The 26,671-nt window shown below is 42.1% G+C and overlaps 1 protein-coding gene across 5 annotated transcripts in view; it reads right to left on the bottom strand.

Annotated features, from left to right (window-relative positions):
• Positions 1 to 5,380: 5,380 nt before the first annotated feature.
• TFDP2 (transcription factor Dp-2) overlaps positions 5,381 to 26,671 on the bottom strand; it is a 91,301-nt gene continuing 70,010 nt past the window's right edge. For 4 of the 5 annotated variants that reach the window (XM_056564461.1, XM_056564462.1, XM_056564464.1 and 1 more), the window contains 6 exons: positions 26,639 to 26,671; positions 22,782 to 22,850; positions 20,625 to 20,776; positions 19,098 to 19,264; positions 8,849 to 8,954; positions 5,381 to 6,798 (listed from right to left, as the gene is read on the bottom strand). The exon at positions 26,639 to 26,671 is cut by the window's right edge and continues 111 nt beyond it. In XM_056564461.1, the coding sequence (XP_056420436.1) occupies positions 6,639 to 6,798; positions 8,849 to 8,954; positions 19,098 to 19,264; positions 20,625 to 20,776; positions 22,782 to 22,850; positions 26,639 to 26,671 (687 nt within the window). In that variant the 3' untranslated portion in view covers positions 5,381 to 6,638. The remainder of the gene's footprint in view (positions 6,799 to 8,848; positions 8,955 to 19,097; positions 19,265 to 20,624; positions 20,777 to 22,781; positions 22,851 to 26,638) is intronic. The other variant, XM_056564463.1, reaches the window with a different exon arrangement.

Genomic DNA, 26,671 nt, shown 5'->3' with positions numbered 1-26,671 from the left:
ATAGGTTTGCTATGGGGATTTGCTTGTAAACTGGGCAGTTCCCGAGACAGGTGTCATCAGAGAGAACTTAGAAAACTCAACTTCCGCAGCTCATAAATACTGAAAGGATTAAGATTTTTTTAATAGAAGTAATTGACAAATCTGTTTAACTTTCTGGAGCCAGTTGAGAGATTTTATACAAAGTGGCTTACCGTAATATTTATTGCACCAATGAACATTACATGCAACGTTTCGGCCATGGCCGAAACGTTGCATGTAATGTTCATTGGTGCAATAAATATTAAGCCACTTTTTTCACCCTGAACACCACCATTTGTGCTGGGTCTTCGCTTGCAATGGAGTATGCTTAATCCAGCATTGGCACGCTGGTTGGACACCTGCATATGTGCTGGGACTCTCCTCTGGATTATATATATATATTTATATTACACATGCACACACATCGATAGCATGATTTATGCTATTGTATTAAGGAAAAACATGTGTGCACATTTTTGTAGGCCAATCTTTCATTTACTAGTAACTTCTCGCACCATTGACCAAAATTGCAGATCCGCAATTGCCGATTTTATAAAGCAGTCAAAAGTACTTAAGGTTTACCTTGTAAAATCCGCAATTGTGGATTTTACCACTTGTGTGTGAAATACACCCTAAGGCTAGGTTCATACCGAGAAATTTCTGAGAGTAATTTTGTTTCAAAATTCCGCTGGGAAATTCTGATGCAGCAGAGTCCCATGGCTGTCTATGGGATTCTACTGCACAGTCCACACTATGGATTTTCAGTGGAGGAGCTGCCGAAAGGATGAAAGAATGATCTCAGTCATTCTTTTGGCGGAATCTATTGCTGTCTGTGTGGGCGGCTGGAGAGTCCTCAATCTGAACCCAACCTGTTTGCACAGCAAACCATACACTTAAAGGGGTACTCCACTGGAAAACATTTTTTTTTTCTTTAGATCAACTGGTGCCAGAAAGTCAAACAGATTTGTAAATTACTTCTATTAAAAAAAATGTAATCCTTCCAGTACTTATCAGCTGCTGTTATGATCCACAGGAAGTTCTTTTGCCTGACCACAGTGCTCTTTGCTGACACCACTGTCCATTTTAGGAACTGTCCAGAGCAGGATAGGTTTTCTATGGGGATTTGCTCCTACTCTGGACAGTTCCTAAAATGGACAGAGGTGTCAGCAGAGAGCTGGCTATAGCGACCGGTGGGGGTCTTAGCTACCCAGATTCTGACCGACCAAACTTTGGACATGCATCTATGATATGTCAAAAGGTTTTTAAATGGCAGTGCCCATTTAAAGGAATACATCCAGTGATACTATTGTCATTTAAAAACCTTTTGACATGTCCTAGATGCATGTCCAAAGTTTGGTCGGTCAGAATCTGGGTAGTTAAGACCCCCACCGGTCGCTAGAGCCGGCATGGTTGCCAAGTGCATTCACTCTATGCTCAGACTTCTTGTGGATGTCTGTCTCCCATGAAGACAAAGGGACAATCTTCTACAGTGAAATGAGGAGAGAAGAAGAACACCCAGACCCATCAAAATAACTGATCCAAATTATTGATGTATCTCTAAGACATCTAAAGGTTCAAATGGAAGATAAACACTTTAAGCCGACAAAATAGCAGCCTTTGAAATATAAAAAGTTTGCAGGCGTTAGACTACTTAAGATGGAAGTTGGGGGATTTTGCCTCTGAAATATAGGAAGAACAAGAACTAGATTTTTGTACAAACATTTCTGCAACAGCCATGAACCCACGGGGTTAAAGGGGTACTCCAGTGCAAAATTATTATTATTTTTTTTTAATCAACTGGTGCCAGAAAGTTAAACAGATTTGTAAATTACTTCTATTAAAAAATCTTAATCCTTCCAGTACTTATTAGCTGCTGAATACTACAGAGGAAATTCTTTTCTTTTTGCAACAGAGCTCTCTGCTGACATCACGACCACAGTGCTCTCTGCTGACCTCTGCTGTGCATTTTAGAAAATCCCCATAGCAAACATATGCCGCTCTGGACAGTTCCTAAAATGGACAGAGATGTCAGCAGAGAGCACTGTGGTCGTGATGTCAGCAGAAAGCAATGAAGCAATGTGTTCAAAAAAGAAAAGAATTCCCTCTGTTGTATTCAGCAGCTAATAAGTACTGGAAGGATTAAGATTTTTAAATAGAAGTAATTTACTAATCTATAACAACAAAGACACGTACGTGCACTCACCGCTCAACGGAGTCAGCTCGGCATGGAAGTCCGGTCCACAAAAGGCTGGATCACAGCATCGGTGCAGGGTGATGGAGCGCCCATCTACCTGCACCGATGCTGTGATCCAGCCTTTCGTGGACCGGACTTCCATGCCGAGCTGACTCCGTTGAGCGGTGAGTGCACGTACGTGTCTTTATTGTTATATATATCGATACTTCATACTTTTCGTATGTGCACCCCGCAGGAGACTGATGATGGGCCACTGATACTACGCAGTATCCCCATTACAGGTGGAGTAACCCTTTAGTGTGCTCTCTCCTTTTCTTGCTTCTCCGTGTTAATTTACTAATCGGTTTAACTTTCTGTTACCAGTCGATTTACCACCGGAGTACCCCTTTAATATAGAATACAGATTTGTCACATAAAGCCAATAATTTCTATCACTACTTCCAATTTGGTGCAGAATGCAGTATATCAGCAGGTTTCCGCTCAGTAACCAGATGGGTTAAAAAGTTCTCATGATTCTGCTTTTACGTTACATTTACACGTGTTCTTATCAAGAGAATGGCGGCAACATGAAGAACCATTACCTTTACATATGCTAAACGATAATTTATAGGAATCTAGGGCAGTGTTTCCCAACCAGGGCGCCTCCAGCTGTTGTAAAACTACAACTCCCAGTATGCCCGGACAGCCTTTGGCTGTCCGGGCATGCTGGGAGTTGTAGTTTTACAACAGCTGGAGCCGCCCTGGTTGGGAAACACTGCCCTAGAGGCCAGCCACATTATTGCGGCCTGATGACATCATAGAGGCATGAGGCACCCATGGCAATCCATTAGATTACAGCAGTCATATTTTTTTTTAGGCAGGCAGGAAAATGACAGGAACAACCAGAACGTTTTGCTTATTGATCTTTATAAATCACCCTCATTGTATCGATGACGACAAAGTAGTGATACATTGTAGCAGCACACATACGACTTCACGACCAAGCGGCTGTGGGGCTCTAAACACAAAAAAGTCAATAGCTAGCTTCCCTATCAGTCTGTCTTAACTTTGGCCATGTACAAAAAGTACAAATAACACGACCGAAACAACAAGAAATAATGAATGGAGAACAGATAGGCCGGGTTCACACTAACATTTTCTTTTTCCTTGCTTTTCTTTCATCCTTGTATTTGTGCAGCTGATCCATAAAATGTCACCTCGTATTATAGACATAGCATGCCGGGACCTCTGGATCCTATTCAGGACATGGTTCCCAGGGTAAGCGCATGCATATTGGCAGTTTCTATAGAAATGAAGTCAAAGTAACATAAAACAGCAGCACTTACGTGAACCCGGCCGTAATAGCAGCATTACATTGTCTTTACAAAGAAATTTTATTGAGAGACATTTCAGTGAATAGCATTGATGGGGGGGGGCAGAGTGGAGCCAAGAGCCCACCGTGGTTGGTAGTGCACCCAAACATGTTCAGACTGTAGGAACCCATACATTACAGGAACGTGATCAATCCGTAGGACAATGCTCGTCTTTGGAAGCATCATTGGACAGACGACCTCTACATGTTCCAAACCCACACCAACTGGACAGCCATTTTGGATGTTGAAAAGGGGTATACTCATCTCCCGATATTGTCATACACCTCTATTCCATAGCATTAGGGATTGGTTAGGGGCCTGACCTCTGGGGCTCCTTCTGATCCTGAGATGCCTTTGATATTCCTCCATCATAGTGGAGCTCCCACGTACCCCACTGTCCAGGGAGCCACATCACAGGTCCTCACTAGAATGAAGCTCTGCTGCCGTTCCCCACATAGAAAAGGTATGGGAGCGACAGTATGCAGGAGAAATGTCAGGATCGGCAGGAGTCTAAGAGGGTCAGACCCCAACCAGACATGCCTTTGCCATTTCTCCTGCATAGCAGCACTCCAAGCCATCTGCTTTGTGGAGAACGGCAACACAGATTTATTTAAAGGGGAATTCCGGCTTTATACATCTTATCTTACCTATCAAAAATATAGAGGATAAGATGCATGATCCCAGGGGGTCCCGCCGCTGGCGGGACCCCCTGCGATCATACATCTTATCCCCTATTTAAAGGATAGGGGGTAAGATGTATAAAGCTGGAATACCCCTTTAAGTGTGTGGAGCTGTGATGTTAATGTTCCCAGAATCCCACTCTGCAGGGAACTAACTACATGCAGAGAAAAATATAACTAGTGATGCAGTTCTCTTCATCCCGAGGATCATGGGGGTCCCTGCCGTCAGGAAATATCCTTGTGATATCCTATTATTTTCTATGGTGGGAAAACTGTATTTTATGAACAAATACATAGGCTTCTCATTAACACAAGAGGTCTGCTTTTTCTTAGGAAAGCTTCATTCCAGGTCCAAGATTCCCGACATATATCTCAGACACTGGGGTGTAACAGTGAGACATGGGTGACAAATGGTGCACCACGTGCTGAAACTTGGCCAAGAATCCAGTGCCATCTTTAGCACACATTCCCAAGAAAACAGCAGATAGGAAGGGCTCCACAACAACACTTGGTTGGGTCCTCAATTGGTAGAGATGACTGAAAATTGTTACATTTTAAAGAGAACCTACGGCATCATGAAAATCAGCCATCATAATCCATGTTCAGACGCGGCTACACAGATCTGTGCAACTGTTTTCTGCCCCCCCCCCCCCCCCCCCAATTCACCAGCTATCAGTGCCATTAGTTTTGGTGGCTAATTTGCCATCAGGGACTTAAACTATCAATTGGTGGTTAACAAAGCCAAATTCTTAACTGGGAGACCACTCTGGTTCATGTCCCATTGACAACTGACATGTTGTGACCTTCTATGGACATTGTTGCAGTCTATGGATTGGTATACATGTATGGTGACTGCCAACTGCCATATGTAATGGCAACAATGTCAATACCTTGTGAACAGGAGTTGGGGGTCATCACTAAGAAAGAAAAAAAAACAAAAAAAAAAACATATATACGGTATATATATATATATATATAAATATATAATTTTTTATGTATAATATACACACACACACATATATATTATATATATTATACATAAAAAAATTATATATATGATATGTATATATATATATATATATATATATATATATATATATATATATATATATATATTATTTAATGATGAGACCACATATCCTCTTTAAAGAAAACATTCCACACTTGAATAATACAGTCTGATCTATGGATATCATGTTATAGAGCAGAAGGAGTTGAGCAGACTGATATATAATGTTATTGAACATCATGGATAATATGTAATTTACTGATTAAAACCCCTGCACCTTCCATGCCTAGGAGTCCAGTGGGCGGTCCAACTGCCCACTGGACTCCTAAGCCCAGAATTAGCAGAGATTCACGTTTTCCTGACTCTTTACCCACAAAACTATCTCTCAACCTCCTCTATAACATTGTATTGACAGACTGAATTGCATTTTCATGGTGACAGGTTCCCTTTAACTCTTGTGGTGGGGTATATGTCAGGAAGAGATTTGGTCTAAATTAAGCCCATGCAGGATTATACTAACTTTTCACCTATAGTGGAGGCATCCATATATGTGGACTCAGACAATGTTCACCTGTCAAGACCAGAAAATTGCCCTTAAGTGGAACTGCCCTTCATATTACAAAAATAAGTTCTGGGGTAGGAGGGGTGATAATACATAGAAAACAGCACCGGGGACATGGCAAGATATCATACATTACACTTGTTACAAAATGGATGAAAGGTTGTCCATTGTGATGTTACCTCATTATCAAAATAACAAAAAAATAAAATAAAATTGGAAATGGTTATGACAGATAATGGCAAAGAAAAAAGACGGCATTCTCCATCACAGTGATCCCTTTTTCTCTACGGATGGCGCTAGAAATCCTTTGAGTACAAAGCAGGCTCTGCTTTAGAAAGAAATATCCTCTGATTTTCTCAAAAACTGCAGCAATCAGAACATAGCAGCATCTTTCCCACAGATCGTTGGCAGGCGTCGCTTCTAGCTTAGCTGGAGTTGTGTGTTACTTAAGTGGCTTCAAGCTTAAGATAGGAAATATACAAAAAAGATGCATTTTTATCCAAAGGCAGTGGGGTGATGGCTCCGACAGTCTGCAGGCTCATACAGGTCCTCTGTCATACCCGGTGCATAATCCTTGCACACAGTGTCTAAAAGCCCAACAATCAAAACAGCATTATTGGAGCAAACGTAGTCACCTCTCAGCTGGCAAGACGCCATCATGAAATATATGAGTGTCCACAGCATGTTTCCATTTTGAAAAAAAAAAAATTATAATCTTTGTTGATCCCGATGTGATCTCCCATCGAAACACTGCGTTGGAAGACTAAACTATGGGTATGTGCGTTCACATACATTCGGACGTGTCCTCATCGCACTTGCCATTTTATTCCAGGGAGGAAGAATCGTCTTCATCATCTTCTTCATCATCGAAAGAACAAGGTGTTTCCCCTCGAGATTCTGTGTAGTGGGACGTTCCGGAGCTGGAGTGGTGGCTGCTGTTGGTCAAAGAAATGTCAGTGTCAAAAAACAATCCTGGGTTCACGCTGCGGAGACAACCACAAAGAAGAATGTTAGAAGGCTGGAGTCATCTTAGAGTCTATCACAAAATTTAAATGTTAGCAAAACATGGCTGCTGTCTGCCAAAAACCGTCCATGGGTTATGCCTGATATGGTAGCTCATCTCTATTGTAATGGGGCTGAGCTGCAAAACCACACACAACCTATGGAACGGTCTGGTACAGTTTACAGTGAAGGAAGAAATCTAGCCCATGGTGGAAAATTTGGAATCTGATTGCTTCTGTGGACAGATGTATTTTACACAGGTAACAAGCTGAGATTAGGAAAACTTCCTTTAAGAGAGTGCTCCTAATCTCAGCCAGTTACCTTTATAAATGTCACCTGGGAGCCAAAAGTTTGTTGACGCCTTATATTTATTTTGTCAGTCCATACGGTCGCAAGGATACCCAATTTATATTGGTTTGATTTTATTTTACTACAAAAAAAAAATTATAACTACATGCACTAAAATTAATACGTTTAAAAATGTCATCTTCTGACCCCTATAAATTTTATTTTTCCGCATATGGGGATGTATGAGCTCATTTTTTGCGCCGTGATCCTAAATTTCTATCGGTACCATTTTTGTTTTGCTCACTTTTTAGTCATTTTTTTAATGGTATAAAAAGCAGGGCTGTGGAGTCGGTAGATAAATGTTCGACTCTGCAGTTTTTTGTACTTCCGACTCCCCGACTCCGACTCCTCTGTATTAATATGCAAATGTATTTTATACATTCCTTGAAAGAAAGAAAGGCAACATACATGTCAATAGTAAGGGAGAAACAGCTAGCCTGGCCCTGCTACTTCACACACCTGAGGATTATTACTCAGGTAGACACAATGCAGCAATAGATTCACATAAGCAGTGGAGGTGCATTACCTTGATTGCAGACACTGATCAATGCCATGCCATAGCATAGATCAGTGTTATCCATGCTCCACTGCTCCTCCCTGGATCTCTGGCACGGAGCATTGAATCTGTGATCGGATGGCAGGAAAGAAAGTAAGAGACCTTGCTCTGTCCTCTCAGCTGATCGGGATGCCGCGGCACTCCCGATCAGCCTACTTGAGCTAGCAAGGAGTTAAATTAACCTCTTTTTGACGCCACAATCAACTTTGATTGTGGCATCTAAAGGGTTAATGCCAGACATCAGCCCGATCAGCGATGTCCGGCATCAGCCGTGGGTCCTGGTTGCTTATAGCAACCGGGACACACGGGGTATGATGCGCGCTCACCTGCTGAGCGCGCGTCATACCTCTGGAGCCCCCAATGGACATACAGTCATGTCCATTTGCGGCAAAGGGTTAATTGAAGTACATTGTTCAGAATTTTGTTGTTGGTATTATTCTGTCTCTTACTATTCAAATAAACCTACTGATAATCCGGGGTAAGAAAATCACATCTGCACTCACCTGCATAAATTCCCTTTATTTCATCATATTTAAAGAACAGAAAAGCCGGCCATGGTGGGATCGGGAAACAAAATACGCAACAGCCTCGGCTGTGCGGCAACAAGCTGGTTTCGCGGGTATTCCGCTTCCTCTGGCCAGAGGAAGCGGATTACCCACGAAACCAACTTGTTGCCGCCCACCTGCACAGCCGAGGCTGTTGCGTTTTTTGTTTCCCGATCCCACCAAGGCCGGCTTTTCTGTTCTTTAAATATGACGAAATAAAGTGAATTTATACAGGTAAGTGCAGATGTGATTTTCTTACCCCGGATTCTGTTTGGATGTCTTTGCTCCACATCTCGCACCCCTGTCCTCCGGACGTTACTCTCCCCTCATGTGACCACTGTTTTTGCTGTATGAATCAATGTTGAGCGGTGCCGTCCCATCTCGCCTCTACTGCCTCAAACCTACTGAGAATTTCTTTGTCAGTGGTCAAACATACATAATCAGCAGGGGATCAAATCTTTTTCCTTTACTGTTTGGATGAAAGCAGCCATGTTTTTCTACACTTGTAAAACCCCTTGAAACACAGAATCACTTCAATAAGAGGATATCAAAGCAGTACATATGATCTTGACCAAACCTTACCTGGATTGTGAGTAAGTAGTAGTGCTAGCAGAATGTGCTGCAGAGGCCGTCTGAGATGTATTAAAAGGAAGTCCTTGGTCTGCCCAAGATGTCCCTGAGGCCATGTCTAGAAAGAAGAAAACACAAATAGGTCAGCATTTTTTGTGGGATCAAGGATGAATAAGGCTATAATAGCTGCACGCCACCTTCAACTAAACTCAATGAGCAGTTCTTTGTAAGAGTGCATTATTATAAGTAGAGATGAGCGAACTTACAGTAAATTCGATTTGTCACAAACTTCTCGGCTCGGCAGTTGATGACTTTTCCTGCGTAAATTAGTTCAGCCTTCAGGTGCTCCAGTGGGCTGGAAAAGGTGGATACATTCCTAGGAAAGAGTCTCCTAGGACTGCATCCACCTTTTCCAGCCCACCGGAGCACCGGAAAGCTGAACTCATTTATGCAGGAAAAGTCATCAACTGCCGAGCCGAGAAGTTCGTGACGAATCGAATTTACTGTAAGTTCGCTCATCTCTAATTATAAGGGTTATATTTTCTAGAACAGTTTTATTGAAGGCTTATCCTTAAAGGGGTACTCCACTGGAAAATATATATATTTCTGTTAAATCAACTGTCTGACCACAGTGCTCTCTGCTGACACCTCCGTCAGTATCAGGAACTGTCCAGAGCAGGATAGCTTTGCTGTGGGGATTTGCTCCTATTCTGGACAGTCCCTAAAATGGACAGAGTTGTCAGCAGAGAGCACTGTGGTCAGACAGAAAAGAAATTCAAAAAGAAATGAACTTCCTGTGGAACATACAGCAGCTGATAAGTACTGGAAGGATTAAGATTTTTAAACAGAAATAATGTACAAATCTGTTTAACTTTCTTGCACTAGTGGATTTAAAAATAATAATAATTATATATATATATATTTTCCAGCAGAGTACCCTTTTAATATTGGTGGGTGTGTATAAGTGGCCTTTTGCCCATCAGCTGTTTACCCCCAGAGATACACTATGAGCAGCGTTGGAAGCAGGCAGCTCTGTTAGGTTACTGCAGGTCAGCTTAGCTTCCATTCAAGTGAATGGTAGCCGAGCTGCAATAACCTGGCTGGCCACAACGTACGGAGCTGTCTGCTTCCTGCTCTGTTCATTGTGTATAACTAGGCCCTGTTCACATGGCCAAATTCGTCAGAAAATCTCCACTCGGAAACTCCTCTGCAGCAGAGTCCCATTGAATTCAACGAGATTCTGCTGCACTGTGCACAATTTCTGCAGCGAAAATCCCGACTCCAGTGTAAGCGGAAACAATGAACTAGAATCGGCCATCTACGAATCTACGAAGACAGCGCATTTCCGAGCGGTCCTAGTGCCGGCAAAACAAGCACAATATCCGCCAGTGTTTTCCGCTGTGTGAAAAAGCCACAAACAGCTCTTTGGTTGTGGGCGTCGGACCCCGACTGATCAGATACTGATGAATCATTACAGTGTTTTCTAATCGGTTTGCCTCCAGCTGTTGCAAAACTACAACCCCCAGCATGCCCGGACAGCCTTTGGCTGTCCGGGCATGCTGGGAGTTGTAGTTTTGCAACAGCTGGAGGCAATAAAATAGTTCTGGATAACCCCTTTAACACTCCACTTCCTTCACATGTCTCATATTGAACATTTACTTTCCCTGATAATACGTTGTGCCTGGCAGGCCTGGGTAATCCATTGTCACGTCGTCACACAATTACGCTTGTTGTTCTCACTCATCTCATCCATAGAGAGTGTATGGGGACAGATACATTCATGTCCCGCTAGCACTTGTGATTTAGGATCGGATCAGCAAGCCCTTTAGAATGCGGGAGTGAAGAACACTATGTCATGACCCTCAGGAATGAGGTGCTTACAATGGCAGCAACACAGGCCGGTAGGTGTCAACTGGTAGTTCTCATGCAGTTTACACATTGTTGTGAGAAGTATCTGGCCTTGGCTGTGCCATGTGCACACTGAACATCTGCTGATAACAGCCACTTGGCTCCGGTTGGCTTCAATGCTGCTACAATATCTGGCGCTCATCCTCCTACCTTATAAAAGGACGCTTTTTTTTTTTATATTAAAAGGGAATTTCAGAGGGAATTTTTTTTTTTTTCAAATCAACTGGTGCCAGAAAGTTCAGGGATTAATAAATGACTTCTATTTAAAAATCTTAACCCTTCCAGTACTTATCAGCTGCTGTATGATCCTGAAGAAGTTGTGTAGTTCTTTCCATTCTGACTACAGTGCTCTCTGCTGACACCTCTGTCCATGTCAGGAACAGTCCAGAGCAGGAGACGTTTGCTATGGGAATTTGCTTCTACTCTGGACAGTTCCTGACATGGACAGATTCTCATTTTTTCAAAAAAGTGTGGCTAGGTCATAATTTTCTGAAGCGGGAATACCCCTTTAAATAAACAGCTTACCCCTACTTATAAAAAAAAGAGAACTATTCATGGGGCCAGGCCTTTGTGTTGTTCAGAAGGGTTTTCCCATGGTGAGACAACTTCTTTAATACTTGAAACATCACAGGTTCTGTCAGTTCACCCTCTGCGCTTCTTTCTTTGGGAACGCCCAGACCTCTAGCAAATGCTGCGCGTGGGAACACCCGAACAAGCAAATAAAAATTGTCCAGCATTCCAGGGATTCGGATAAAACTTCACTTTTAATATTATCCAAGGTAAAAAAAAAAACAGAGATACAAAGAATGGTCACAAAGTATTAAGACTTTACTCATTTCGGTGGGTTACCCCTTACTCATAAGCTTTTGACTAAGCGGTAACCCCTCGAAACGCGTAAAGCCTTTCTGCTTTGTGACCATTCTTTGTATCTTGTATAATAATAAAAGTAAAGTTTTATTTGGATTTCTGGAGCACTGGACAACTAGTTTTCTTCTTTAATAGTGTTTTGTGAACGTCCAGTCCCTAATATAAGAACATATTGCGAGACATTACGACCAAGTCATTGCAACATAGATACGTTTCTGTACCAAGGAACAAGATACTGTATACAGTGCGTTTAGGCCGATTTTATAGAAATTGTGACAGCTTGCATGTTAATCCCATCCGTCTATCTGGCATATAGTGCTCTACATTTAGCAGTAATGTGGTAGTACTCTGTCCGGTCAATGTGAATGGGATTTCTCTTGGGTGGACAGACTGTTCCGAGTGATCAACAGGAAAAGCCCTTTCATTAGGCAGAGATGGCACCAAGGAGGAGATGAATAGCGCGGCCCCTGTTAATATGCACGGCAAGTCTACAGCCAGCTCTGCCCCGTTCTACAGACAATGCCCTAGACTAAAAGGAACCCCCACCATTTAGTGGCTTTGTATTCTGTATCCCTGCCCGAGTCCACTTAACTCTTTCAGCATCAAAGGATTATCTTTAACCGAGACCATCACAAATTAGATGGCGGAATAAAAGTTTTAGATTATGTCTTAGAGCCAGATATGTGGGAGAAAGAAAATAAAGTGTACCTAAATGTATCTTGAGGTTGTAAAAAATGTTCTCTGACAACAGACTGCAAAAGGAGACTAGCTCTAGGCGCCCCTTTAAATGAGATGGGGCTACTATCATTGCATTGCTCTCCGTAGCTTACAAACAAGAACACAGAGCTTTGTTTCTAAAGGATTTTCTTCCAAAAACAGCTCCACACCTGTCCTCGGGTTGTGAGTGGTATTACAAGTCGGCACCATTCACTTCAATGGAACTGAGCTGCAATACCACACCCACCCTGCAGACAAATGTGGCGCAGTTTTTTTTATTTTTTAAACAAAATCAGCTGTTTTTTAAATGATGGATAACCCCCTTTTAGCAAACTACCACAGGGGGCCACTATCTGGGTCAGAGGTAGCCGTCAGGAGAAAGATATTTCAGTCAGCGTAAGTACTGTATATCACAGTAAACAAATACTTACAATCGGGTGCCCACTTTTCTAGTAGACAGGCCCCAAATCTAGCTAATCTGTTATCTCCTAGTGCCCTTCCATCCTTGCGTTATTCTAATAACTAGAGATGAGTGAATTTACAGTAAATTCGGTTCATCACGAACTTCTCGGCTCGGCGGTTGCTGACTTTTCCTGCATAAATGAGTTCAGCTTTCAGGTGCTCCCGTGGGCTGGAAAAGGTGGATACAGTCCTAGGAGACTCTTTCCTAGGACTGTATCCATCTTTTTCAGCCCACCGGAGCACCTGAAAGCTGAACTCATTTATGCAGGATAAGACATCAACTGCCGAGCCGAGAAGTTCGTGACGAATCGAATTTACTGTAAGTTCGCTCATCTCTACTAATAACCATTAGAAACCATCGCATGTTGAGGGATCCGTGCAATGTAAAGTATAGGACAGTGGACTACAACCTGCGGACCTCCAGATGTTGCAAAACTACAACACCCAGCATGCCCAGACAGCCGTTGGCTGTCCGGGCATGCTGGGTGTTGTAGTTTTGCAACATCTGGAGGTCCGCAGGTTGAAGACCACTGGTATTGGAGGTTGTACTCACCTGTCCCCGCCGCTCCGGACCATCACTGCTGACCAGGATGTCGCCCTCCATCGCTGCCGCCGCGTCCCCGACGCTCCAGCAAGGCCTCTGCTTCCCCGGCATCCGCGCTCTCCGTCGCCGCCATCACGTCGCTACGCACGCCGCTCCTATTGGATGACGGGACGGCGTGCGCAGCGACGTGATGACGTCCATGGAGAGCGCCGACGATGCAGGGGATCCCGAAGAGGACGCGCCGGAGCCCCGAGGACAGGTAAGTGACCATCACCGGAGCTCACGGGGCTCCGTAAACGGCTATCTGGTGGCAGCTGAAGCAGTCAGCGCTGCCGGATAGCCGTTTATGCGATGGCCCCGACATTAAAAAGCATCGTATGTTGATGCTGCCTTCAACATGTGATGGTCTCTGAGAGGCCATCGTATCTTGAAATTATTGTATGTCGGGGCCATCGTAGGTCGTGGGGTCACTGTATACACCATTTCTTCCAATGTTTCGAAACATTTTAGAACTGTACACTCTGGGAACACTTCCGACTTTACATTTTATGGTATTGAAATAGTCCAGCAACCAGAAAGAGGTGGTGACAGTGTTAAAATCTCGGAGACTGAATAAAAGTTTCCTCCTTACAGTCTCCCAGGCCTCAGGCAGGGAGTACATGGTAGGCTTCACACTGGTGTGGTGCTTTGTGGCGGCCATTGTTTCTGTGATGCTTTGTCTGTGGGGTGGTGTGGCCCAAAGCCAGGGGCTTGGTCGGGCAGCAGTGGGGCTGCTTGGCCACTGGGTCGCTCCCCTTGTGGGCATGGTGTCTCGGAGGCAGTGGTCGCCGCCCGGCGCTGCGCCAGTGTTAGGTTAGGGACCCACTCTGACTAGGTATCCTTGACGTGGAGAGTGGGCTTGTACTTTTTGATCAAAATGTATACTAACAACCTGTTATTTTTTTTTTATTATGCTGAGAAGCAATATGATCAAAATACAAATGGTGGATGTGCGGCTATGTTTCTCTATTTGTGGTGTTAAAATCTTGCATAACAGAAGTTTTTTGGATTTACTCTTTGCATACATTCCAGCCATATGGTCTTAACTTAAAGGGGTACTCAGATGGAAAACTTTATTTTTTTTTAAATCAACTGGTGCCAGAAAGTTAAACATATTTGTTAATTACTTCTATTAAAAAATCGTAATCCTTCCAGTACTTCTAAGCTGCTGAATACTGCAGAGGAAATTCTTTTTTATTTATTTTTTATTTTTTAACACAGAGCTCTCTGCTGACATCACGAGCACAGTGCTCTCTGGTGACATCACGAGCACAGTGCTCTCTGCTGACATCTCTGTCCATTTTAAGAACTGCCCAGAGTAGGAGAAAATCCCTATAGCAAACATATGCTGTTCTGGTCAGTTCCTAAAATGGACAGAGATGTCAGCAGAGAGCACTGTGTCACAAAAAGAAAATAATCTCCTCTGTAGTATTCAGCAGCTAATAAGCACTGGAAGATTTTTTAATAGAAGTCATTTACAAATCTGTTTAACTTTCTGCTTTCTGGCACCAGTTGATTTAAAAGAAAAAAAAAAAAAAAAAAAAAAAAAAAAAAAAAGCTTTCCACTGGAGTACCCCTTTAAGATTTAATGTTGTTTTACATTATTAGTTGTACAAAGTTTTCACATGTTAGATGTATAAAAGTTTTGTTTTTGTTTCTTTTTATTTATTTTATTTTATCCTTAAGTGGATATAATTGGCAAAAAAGAAAGACTGCTTCATTATATGCGGGATATATGAAAATGGCCACTATTCACACAGGACTATATTAGGACTGCGATATATTAATTTACAGGACAGAACATACGGTTATCACTGGAAACCACAGTTGTTTGATACCATCAGCCTCATATTCTGTATTTATTTGTACTTTATTTGCAGGATTCACATTGTATTCATTTGTATTTTATTTGCAGGTTTTTACACTACATCTATATTTGTAGGCTGTATTTTTATTTACAGGTTGTTCCTTGTATTGTAGGACAATTCACCCCGTCATAGGGGATACCATTTTTTCTAGGCTCCATCCGAGCCATTGTGCATTTTTTCTATTCCTGGTGTGAATTAGTGACCATATTAACATATTGGTTTTACCAAGTTATATGGTGGTATCCGTTCTGCATTTTTAGGTGCCAACGTGGGGCCCCACGTTAGGCACATCATTAACACTAATATTTTTTTAACTGTATTTTAACTGTCACTTGATATCCATATCTTATATATTGAGGTTCATATATTAAATGTATATTTTTTGGTATATCTTATTGAATTCCTGTCTTGGCATTTCCCAGACTGATACCATATAACTCTTTGAAGAGTTAGTGCACTGAGGACTGGTATATTTTTATTTTCCTTGATTTAACTCCTTTTTCCCTCTTTTGGGTGAGAGGTATCCAGTTAACCTCGTACATTTTATGTTGTAGAGCTACGCATCCATATTTCTAATTTACAAATCTGTTTAACTTTCTGGCACGAGTTGATTTAAAAAGAAAAAAAAATTCCACCGAAGTACCCCTTTAACCCCTTAAGGACAAAGCCTATTTTCACCTTAAAGGGGTACTCCGGTGCTTACACATCTTATCCCCTATCCAGCTGGGGACACCCGTGATCATGCACGCGGCACCCCGTTTGTAACACGCTCCGGAGACTGATTACAAACGGGGTGCCGCATGCAAGATCTCGGGGGTCCCCAGCTGCGGGACTCCCGCGATCAGGCATTTTATCCCCTATCCTTTGGATAGGGGATAAGATGTGTAAGCACCGGAGAACCCCTTTAAGGACCAGAGCATTTTTTGCACATCTGACCACTTTAAGAATTAATAACTCTGGGATGCTTTTACTTTTCATTCTGATTCCGAGATGTTTTTTCGGGACATTCTACTTTATGTTAGTGGTAAATTTTTGTCCATACTTGCATAATTTCTTGGTGAAAAATTCCAAAATTTGATGAAATAATTGAAAATTTTGAATTTTTCTAACTTTGAAGCTCTCTGCTTGTAAGGAAAATAGACATTCCAAATAAATTATATATTGATTCACATATACAATATGTCTACTTTATGACATGTTTTTACTTTTGGAAGACATCAGAGGGCTTCAAAGTTCAGCAGCAATTTTCCAATTTTTCATGAGATTTTCAAAATCAGAATTTTTCAGGGACCAGTTCAGTTTTGAAGTGGATTTTAAGGGCCTTCATATTAGAAATACCCCATAAATTACCCCATTATAAAAACTGCGCCCCTCAAAGTATTCAAAATGACATTCAGAAAGTTTGTTAACCCTTTAGGTGTTTCACAAAAATAGCAGCAAAATGAAGGAGAAAATTCAAAATCTTCATTTTTACACTCGCATGTTCTTGTAGACGCAGTTTTTGAAGTCCCCCAAAATTTGAAACCCAATTTCTCTTGAGTAATGAAATACCTAATGAATGAGCTACAATGGGATTTTGCTGAATTTTTTTTTGTCGCATTTTGGAAGTCCCTATTGTGCCAGAACAGCAAAAAAAAAAAACACATGGCATACTATTTTGGAAACTACACCCCTCAAGGCACGTAACAAGGGGTCCAGTGAGCCTTAACACCCCACAGGTGTTTGACGACTTTTCGTTAGTCGGATGTGTAAGTGAAAAAAAAAAATAATAATTCCCCCCAAATTTACCATTTTACAAAGAGTAATGGGAGAAAATGCCCCCCAAAATTTGTAACCCCATCTCTTCTGAGTACGGAAATTCCCCATGTTAGGACGGAAAATGCTCAGTGGGTGAACTACAATGCTCAGAAGAGAAGAAGGAGTCACATTTGGCTTTTGGAAAGCAAATTTAGCTGAAATGGTTTTTGGGGGGCAAGTCCCATTTAGGAAGATTTAGGTTCCAGAACAGCAAAAAAAAAAAAAAAAAATGGTCTACTATTTTGGAAACTACACCCCTCAAGGAATGTAACAAGGGGTACAGTGAGCATTATCACCCCACAGGTGTTTGACGACTTTTTGTTAAAAGTCTGATATGTAAATGAAAAAAATTTTTCCACTAAAATGCAGTTTTTTCCCCAAATTTTACATTTTTACAAGAGGTAATAGGAGAAAAAGCCTCCCAAAATTTGTAACGCCATTTCTTCTGAGTATGGAAATACCCCATGTGTGGACATCAAGTGCTCTGCTGGCGCACTACAATGCTCAGAAGAGAAGGAGCGCCATTGGGCTTTTGGAGAGCGAATTTGTTTGGAATGGAAGTCAGGGGGCCATGTGCATTTACAAAGCCCCCCGTGGTGCCAGAACAGTGAACCCCCACATGTGACCCCATTTTGGAAACTACACCCCTCACAAATCACCAATTTAGGCCTCAACTGTACATAGTGCGCTCTCACTCCTGAGCCTTTTTGGGGTAAAAGGAGAAATAGCCCCCCAAAAATTGCAGTGCAGTTGCTCCTGGGTACAGAAATACCCCATATGTGGCCCTAAACTGTTTCCTTGAAATACGACAGGGCTCGTATTTGTGGAGTAAATTAGGGATTGCATAGGGGTGGACATAGGGGTATTCTACGCCAGTGATTCCCAAACAGGGTGCCTCCAGCTGTTGCTAAACTCCCAGCATGCCCGGACAGTCAGTTGCTGTCCGGAAATGCTGGGAGTTCTTGTTTTGCAACGGCTGGAGGCTCCGTTTTGGAAACACTGCCATACAATACGTTTTCATTTTTATTTGGGGGGGGGAGAGACAGTGTAAGGGTGTGCATAAGTAGTGTTTTACCCTTTATTATGTGTTCATCTATGTAGTGTTTTTAGGGTACATTCACACTGGCGGGGGTTCAAGTTTGCCGCTGCTCAAACTTGAAGCAGGAAACTCACTGTAAACCCGCCCGTCTGAATGTACCCTGTACATTCATAAAGGGGGAGGGGGGGGGTTAAACCTCCAGCTGTTTCAAAACTACAACTCCCAGCATGCACTGACAGACCATGTATGCTGGGAGTTGTACTTTTGCAACAGCTGAAGGCAAACTTTTTACCTAACTCAGTATTTTCCAACCAGTGTGCCTCCAGCTGTTGCAGAACTACAACTCCCAGCATTACCTGATCGCCGAAGGGCATGCTGGGAGATGTAGTTATGAAACAGCTGGAGGTACGTAACTACAACTCCCAGCATGCCGAGACAGCTGTTTGGGCATGCTGGGAGTTGTAGTTTTGCAAGATTTGAAGGGCCACAGTTCGGTCCTCGCCCGGTTCGGTCCTCGCCCGGCGGGGACGGAAATTCCCATGGGCATACAGGTACGCCCTTGGTCCTTAAGTACCAGTGAGCAAGGGTGTACCCATACGCCCGCGGTCCTTAAGGGGTTAAATTATCTTTTTTTCTCATAAATGTACTCTGCCCCCTGCTGTTAGCAAATGTGTAACAGCATTACAGAAGTAGTCTTGACATAAACAACACAAACAGGATACCAGTATAAAGTATAAATAACTTTATTGGCTTTATAGGCACTGTCACTTTAAAAAACTTTTGATATGTTGTAGAGACAAGATTTGATAGGTCACAGCCTGATTGTTCAGACCATGACAGACCACTAGAACTAGCTGGGAGAAGAGTGGAAGAAGATTGTTGTCTTCAGCCACACTCCTCTCCTTGATTGGCGGGGTTCTGTACATCCGGACCCTGACCGATCAAAACTTATGACTTGTCTATGACATGTGAAAAGGTTTTTTAAAGTGACAGGTACCCTTTAATAATGTGATCACTTACCTGTCACATATCCTTCCAGAGCTCTTGGTACAAAGGATTTGGCAAGTTTAAGGTTTTCTGATGTGCATTTTCCAGATTCCAACCCAAAGGACATCCCCATCCTCTTCAGAACTTCAATGTCATCATGTATTTCAAAGGCATTGTCAAAATTAAAGAGATATTCAAATCTGTAAAGAACGCACAACCCAAAATGAGTGGACAAAGTCACATAAACTAGAGATGCATGATGGCATACGAGTGAAGGGACTTCACAGTATAGTGACTGGCTGAGGGAAGACCAAAATATGGTAAGCAATGGCGGATCAGGGGTTCTTAGAACGCAATCTACAGGATAAGGGATAAGTTGCTGATCACGGCGGGACTGACTTCTAGGACGCCCCCACGTTCTCGGGAACTGGACCCCAGCTCTCAGTGTGGAGCGCCTGCTGCGGATGGCTTGTGCTCCATTCATTTCTATGAGAGCACCGGAAAAACCTGAATACAGCAGCCTGAGCAGTCTACCAGTAAACGTGTGCTACTTCACCAACAGGCGGGGTCTCGTTCTGGAGATCGTGTGATGGTCAGAGCGCTCAGACCCGCCACAATCAGCAACTTATCACCTATCCTGTGGATAGGGGATGTAATTTTTGGCTGGGGGGGTTTAAATCAAATGCAATAATGTCTCTGTAGTAGTGACTGCATATAATAAAAATAACAGGTTAAAATAACACAGGTCTATAAATATTAGGAAATTGCTGTGTCAATTAACTTCCCTCCCTGTGATAGCCTATATGATTGCTAACATCTTAGTAAATCACCTCATTTACTAATTTTTTTTTTATCCCTTTCCCTTTAAAAACAGTTCTAAAGCCTTAGCCACTAGGTTTCTTACTTTATTTGAAACTGGTGTCCACTGACTGTTAGGGCCCATGCACACTATGGAATTTCCACCCAGAGAAAGCAGGCACCGCCTGAAGACAATGGGAGGCTGCTGCATCAGAATCTCTGCCCGGAGAAATTCTGTAGTGTGCATGGGCCCTTAGGGGAATACAGTTTTTTAATAACAGAGAAACCAGAAGGGAGCACAGGACGTGGAGAAACGGCTATGATAATGTTATGCAAGAGAGAAAGCACGGACTTTGCACATGCAATATGAGCATGTTTGCCTCCTCAAGTGGGTCCACATTGTGTCTGAAAGATAAATCAAGGCTTCCCTCTTACCACCAAAGTTATGGGCAGCTGTTCTTTTTGTTAAAACATCAGTGTTTCTACTATGTACACAGTGATGCCTTCTGAATGTTATCCACCCCCCGCCCCCCTCCCTTTAGTCATTAGCAAACCCAGTACAGAAATAGCTTTGCAATGTAAAGGGGACACTTGGGGACTCAACAGCCCAAAAACCATGCAGGTAAATTAACAAAACCATGTATTTTTTGGAAGTACAGATACACTTAAAATACAATGGATCTCTCATTGGGGGATGGGAGCTATAACAAGTTTTGCTATATGGTCCTCTGAATCCTTTGTATAATTTATAGCAATTCATACTTGTCACTAGAAATACTGCAGTCTATGACCGTCTTCTTGCTGGTGTTCACAATGATGAATGGCAGCTTGATGGTGGAGTTTACAGCGGGAGGGATCTGATTCAGTTGTTCATTTTGCCGGTTTCTCTGAACAAGGTGCTTGAAAGCGATTTGCTGTAGGAAGAGGATAAGAAGTGAAAGTCATCAGATAATCCTATAGAATACATATATGTAATCATTGTATCCAAATAAATGCTCCATAACTGCACTTCATACCCTTGGGACTGCAGGATAATTACTAGTATACTTATTTATTGCTTCTTATTACAAGTTCAGCAGTAAAAACTTCTTACAGGCTGAAAACGGAAAACTGTGAGGTATATACATGGCCTGTGAATTACTCATCTGGTACTGTAATCCCCCCACTGTTACAGGCCCCCCCAGCCTTACTGCTTCATTTGTAGAACTGGTCTAGTCCTATTGACCTTATAGGACCCTCCGGCTCCTGTGCTCGGTTGCATCCGGACCCTCTGCACTCCCTATAGAAGTTCTTCCCAAGCTTTTTTAGTTTAGGGCTCAGCTCAGAATTGTTTATTTTATTTTATCACGGGGCACACCTATCCCTCACCCCTTAAGCAGTTTGCCCTCTGTAGGAAGGACCCCTCCTGTAGTTAGTTTTCCCCCAGTTGGTGCCCCTGCCTTACATCCCATATTGTCACTCACATATTTTCATCATAAGCTGTTACACTGAAATCAAGAATGTGAGGCCCTTGCGTACAGCCCTCTGTCTGTGGCTCCATTCCTCTGTCTATAGGATCGTGTCCTATGCTTAAGCACAGTGTAACGCTATGGAGAACACAGGGTGACATGTTTAATCACATGCTCCTCCATAAGACGCCATCTTAATTGATGGATAAGCGGTACAGCCAGAGCATGGGGGACCGGAAAGGGGAGGGGAAAGAAAGAACAGAGTGCAGTATATAAGTAAGTGATTTCGGCTGTATGGCACAACTGTTGAAAAACGCTGCCCTATAGTTAGTTATGCCCCTGATGCTAGTGGATCTGTAATGAGGCTGAGTGGTTTTTCTATCAGTATATTTCAGTGCACAGACAATACATATGATAGGAAACACTATAAGTCCATATACGGATCTGGTAACATTCTGAATAAGTAGTTCCCTTGATCTGCAATAGGTTTACACAGCCGATACAAAACACATTGTTGTGTCCTTACAATTACTTATTCTAAACCAAAGAGCCACTAAACAGTGGTCAAATCCTCCACGAGGGAATCTGCTATCTGATGGGACTGAACAAATACTTCCATTGTCACAGGCCTCATTCTTTCTCTACAAATAAAAAATTGTACGGGTGGCCCATTGACCGACAGCTCACATGACGCACGTTTACATTAACAAACAGACACAGGACCCTCAGTGTTCTAACATGGCAGCTAAAACTGGAGCACAATGAGCAGATGAAAAGCATACGATGGAGGCATACTTCAGGAAAGTGAGTGCACAAGCTAAAAACCCAAAGTCATTCTCTGCAGCTAGTAGGCTTCATGCCCAGGGTGTATGGAAGATCGCCATGTATGGCAGCATGGCAAACATTCATTAAGAAAATTATATGAAAAGAGCAACATCTGTAAAGCTAAAAAATACTGCATACAAAAGGTTCTCCTGGGTACACGGAGGAAAATGATAATGGCACCGGAACAGTATTCTACCCATAGACATTAAGGGGGAGCTTTATCAAAACCTGTCCAGCGGAAAAGTTGCCCAGTTGCCCATAGCAACCAATCAGATCGCTTCTTTAATTTTTAACAAGGCCTCTGCAAAATGAAAGAAGCGATCTGATTGGTTGCTATGGGCAACTGGGCAATGTTTTCCTCTGCACAGGTTTTGATAAATCTCCACCTAAGGGTGTATTCATACGTGTCCTGCATGTTTGATGCACAAGATTTGAAGCTGGAGGTTTAAAGCTGTGTTCAGTAATTTAGTTTATATTGAAATCTGTAGCACAAAATCTGCAGCTTCAAATCCTGTGCAGATTACTGTATGTGTGAATACTCCTATAGGGTGGATAGGGGATATGTTTCTGAACACAGTTTTTTTTTTTTTTTTAGCATGAATAATTCCTATGGTATGGCATAGAAATGTGGGTAGCGGCAGTGTACCTGTAGCAGCAGTTCCTGTAGCTGAGCACTCTTCTGCTTGATACGCTCTATCCTCTTCTGTTTCTCTATCTATGAGGCCAAAAAAAAACATGGAAGTTAATTACTGAATCTTTTATCAAATTAGAACGGACCATTCATTATTTTTAAGCTGAAACCATTACATTATTTAATACTCATACAGGAAGACCAGGAAAGCGTTCACATAATACATTCAGGGTCCATATCCAGTAATTTTAGTAGATGATATGCACAGGGCAGTCTTTAATTTTGGCTGCTTTGGGCCCCCAGGAATGACAGAGCCCAGGGTAGCTGCCCCTTTTGCCCCGCGTTAAAGACGGCCCTGGATATGCGTTGTGCAATCTCATAAATTCCCTTTCATGGTGCCACAAGATAGCGCCACCTATAAGCAAACTAAAGCTGCCCTTTTTGCTGGGAAGAGGCTCATGTGGTTTCTCCCAGCACCAAAGGAAACTAATAAGTCCTTCTTATACATATTTCAAATAAAACCTTACAAACAGGCACAAAAACCTAATATGGCAGGCCGTTCAGGAACTCCTGCATGCCTGTGGATTCTGCAACACCAGGTACACCTTGCTCAGAGACTATCCCTTCATGGACAGTCTGGACGTTGGAGGAGAATTGTATTAACACCCCTCTTTTCCCTCTTCCTCTCATGTTTTGTCTGTCAAAGCTTTGGGCGTGTATTCTCCCTTTCTTTTTCAACCTCCATCCCCTATCACTGTCTGCAATGCTTTATTGTTTGATTATGTTTTATAATTTGTGCATGAATGTTAGTGTAGCACGTGGTATGATGTATAGTGTAGGGAGAGCCGTGCTGTCTGTTGTACTGTTGTGCTATATACGGTAATTGTATTAATTTATTGAGTGTTGCTCCTTAGCCTGTGGTGGGTTGCAGTACATTGTATGTATGTTTATGATAATTAATTGCTAATAAAGTTTTTTTCATACAAAAATAGTCCAAATGAGACCTGACAACTTAGACTTAGATGATGGAGGTTTCCATTTTGTGCATGTTAGTGTTAACTTCCCACTGCCAAAGGCTTCTTCTTAGTAACAAGATGATAGGACAAGACAAAATAAGGAAGACTCAAGCGATATTCGGAGGATTGTAGATGGTACTCTAAGTGGTCCATAAATATATCTCTTTTTTTTTTTTGTTTAACATTTTCTGCATTGTTATGTAATGCAGGCTGTGGCTATGCAGCTTCTGATCGGCATAGATCTACAGCCCTGCTCATGCGGGCAGCCATGGTCTGATGAACTGCACTAAATGAGCTGCCGAGTCAGCTGCTCCCCACAGCTGGGTACAGGGACCTTCGCTCTGTACATATCCTGCCTGCAATACAACACTGTGTTACAGAGTCTGAAATATACAGATGCTGTATGGATATTATGCAATGCGCATCCATTTGTACAGTAACCAAAGGAATCACATGAAACTGTCTCTTAACATATATAAATCTAGTCTAAAATAACCCAGTTCAGCCTGTAATGACTAGTTCATTCTGATCTAAACACAACAGAAAAGTACATATTATGCATTTAAATATAGCATTACCATAAGTGGTCTAGGAGTAAAAATAACAAAGCATATACAGCATCTCCCATAAGCCAGTTCACCCCTCATATTTTTGTAAATATTTTCTTTCATCTTTTCATGTGACAACACTGAAGAAATAATGTAAAGTCGTGAGTGCACAGTCAGTATAACAGGGTTTAAAGGGGTACTCCCCTGGAAAACTTTTTTTCTTTAAATCAACTGGTGCCAGAAAAGTTAAACAGATTTGTAAATCACTTCTATTAAAAAATCTTAATCCTTCCAGTACTTTTTAGGGGCTGTATACAAAAGAAAAATCCAAAAAAGAAACTAATTTCCTCTGATGTCATGACCACAGTGCTCTCTGCTGACCTCTGCAGTCCATTTTAGGAACTGTCCAGAGGAGCATATGTTTGCTATGGGGATTTTCTCCTTTTCTGGACAGTTCCTAAAATGGACAGCAGATGTCAGCAGAGAGCACTGTGGTTGTGACATCAGTATACAGCCTCTAAAAAGTACTGGAAGGATTAAACATTTTTTATAGAAGTGATTTACAAATCTGTTTATCTTTCTGGCACCAGTTGATTTAAAAAAAAATAAAGAAATAAAAATAAAAAAGTTTTCCATGGGAGTACCCCTGACACACTTGTTGTAGTACTCCTCACCTGGTTGCCGCCCCACACGCTTGACAACATCTGAAACAAATAAGTTTATCTTGGTCTCATTGGACTATAAGGGTATGTTCACACTGATAAATATTTGCGCGAAATCCACTCAAATATGAGTTTTTTTTTCCCCATATAGAAATCAGTGCGGAATTCAGCGCGGCATAGGAGACATTATAAAATTATTATAATTTTTTGCGCGAATTCCGCTCGAAAGTGTGGCGGACTGAAAAAAGAATTTACATTGAGTTCTATGGGGTTATGCCGCTAATTCCGCATGAAGAACGAACATGTTCATTCTTCATGCGGAACGGAATTCAGTGACAATTCCGCTGGTGGAAATTCCTCAGTGTGAACTGAGGAGCAGAAATGTAATTACATACATGCTGAATGAATTGGAGAGGAATAAGCGAGCAGAATTACTCACGGAAATTCCTCTCCAAACCTTCAGTGTGAACATACCCTAAGACATGGTTCCAGTAATCCATGTTTTTTGTCTGCTTGTCTTTAAATAAACTGTTTATGGCTTTCTTGTGCTTCATCCTTCTGGGACGACAGCCATGCCGACCAATTTGATGCAGTGTGCGGTGTATGGTCAGGCTGACCGTCCTCTTTTAAATCTCTGCAGCAATGCTGGCAGCACTAATATGTCTATTTCCCAAAGAAATATAAATATGATGCTGAGCATGTGCACTCAACTTCTTTGGTCGACCATGGCAAGGCCTGTTCGGTGTGGAACCTGTACTACGAGACTGCTGTGTGGTCTTGCCCACCAGGGTCTTAGAATTCTCTAGGCCATCTTTATGTAGAGCAACAATTCTTTTTTTTCAGATCCTCAGAGAGATCTTTGCCATGAGGTGCCATGTTGCCCTTCCAGTGATTGGTATTAGAGCGTGTGAGAGCGATAACACCAAATTTAAGACACCTGCTCCCCATTCACACCGAGACTTTGTAATACTAAATGACACCAGGGAGGGAATTTGGCCAATTAAGCACAAATTGGACATTTTACACTTAGTCACTTTTGTTTCAAAAATTTTGACATTAATGGCTGTGCACCCACTACTTTACATTGTAGGAGAGTGTCATTTCTTCAGTGTTGTCACATTAGGATACACATTAAAATATTTACAAAAATGCTAGGTGGACTCATTTTCTGGGAGATACTGTAGGAGGGGAATCCTTTACACAAGTGGGATACAGTGTGAGTCTATAAGAAGCCACTGCCATCTGCCAATTATTGTAACTTTTTCTAGTTCACCATGTAGATTTGTAAAAGGGTTGCCACCACCCGATAACAGGACAAATGGACACTTTAGAGCAGTGTTTCCCAACCACTATGCCTCCAGCTGTTGCAAAACTACAACTCCCAGCATGCCCGGACAGCCAACGGCTGTCCGGGCATGCTGGGAGTTGTAGTTTTGCAACAGCTGGAGGTACACTGGTTGGAAACCACTGTTATAGAAGATAGTCTCCTACTCAAACACCTGTCTATAAAATACACAAAATAGTCACATATGGCGTAATGTACACATGTTGGAATAAATATACATCATAACCATGTGTATTATCTTCAATGGAAACAACAAAAAAATTAAATGTAACGTAAAGAAAAAGGTATAATATCAGCGTACCTCTAAATTCTCACATTCCTGAACGGAGTTGGA

This window comes from Hyla sarda, chromosome 3 (genome assembly GCF_029499605.1).
Source record: "Hyla sarda isolate aHylSar1 chromosome 3, aHylSar1.hap1, whole genome shotgun sequence".
Lineage (NCBI taxonomy): Eukaryota > Metazoa > Chordata > Amphibia > Anura > Hylidae > Hyla > Hyla sarda.
The sequence above is the reverse complement of the archived record's forward strand: the minus strand, read 5'-3'. Positions and strand labels throughout refer to the sequence as shown.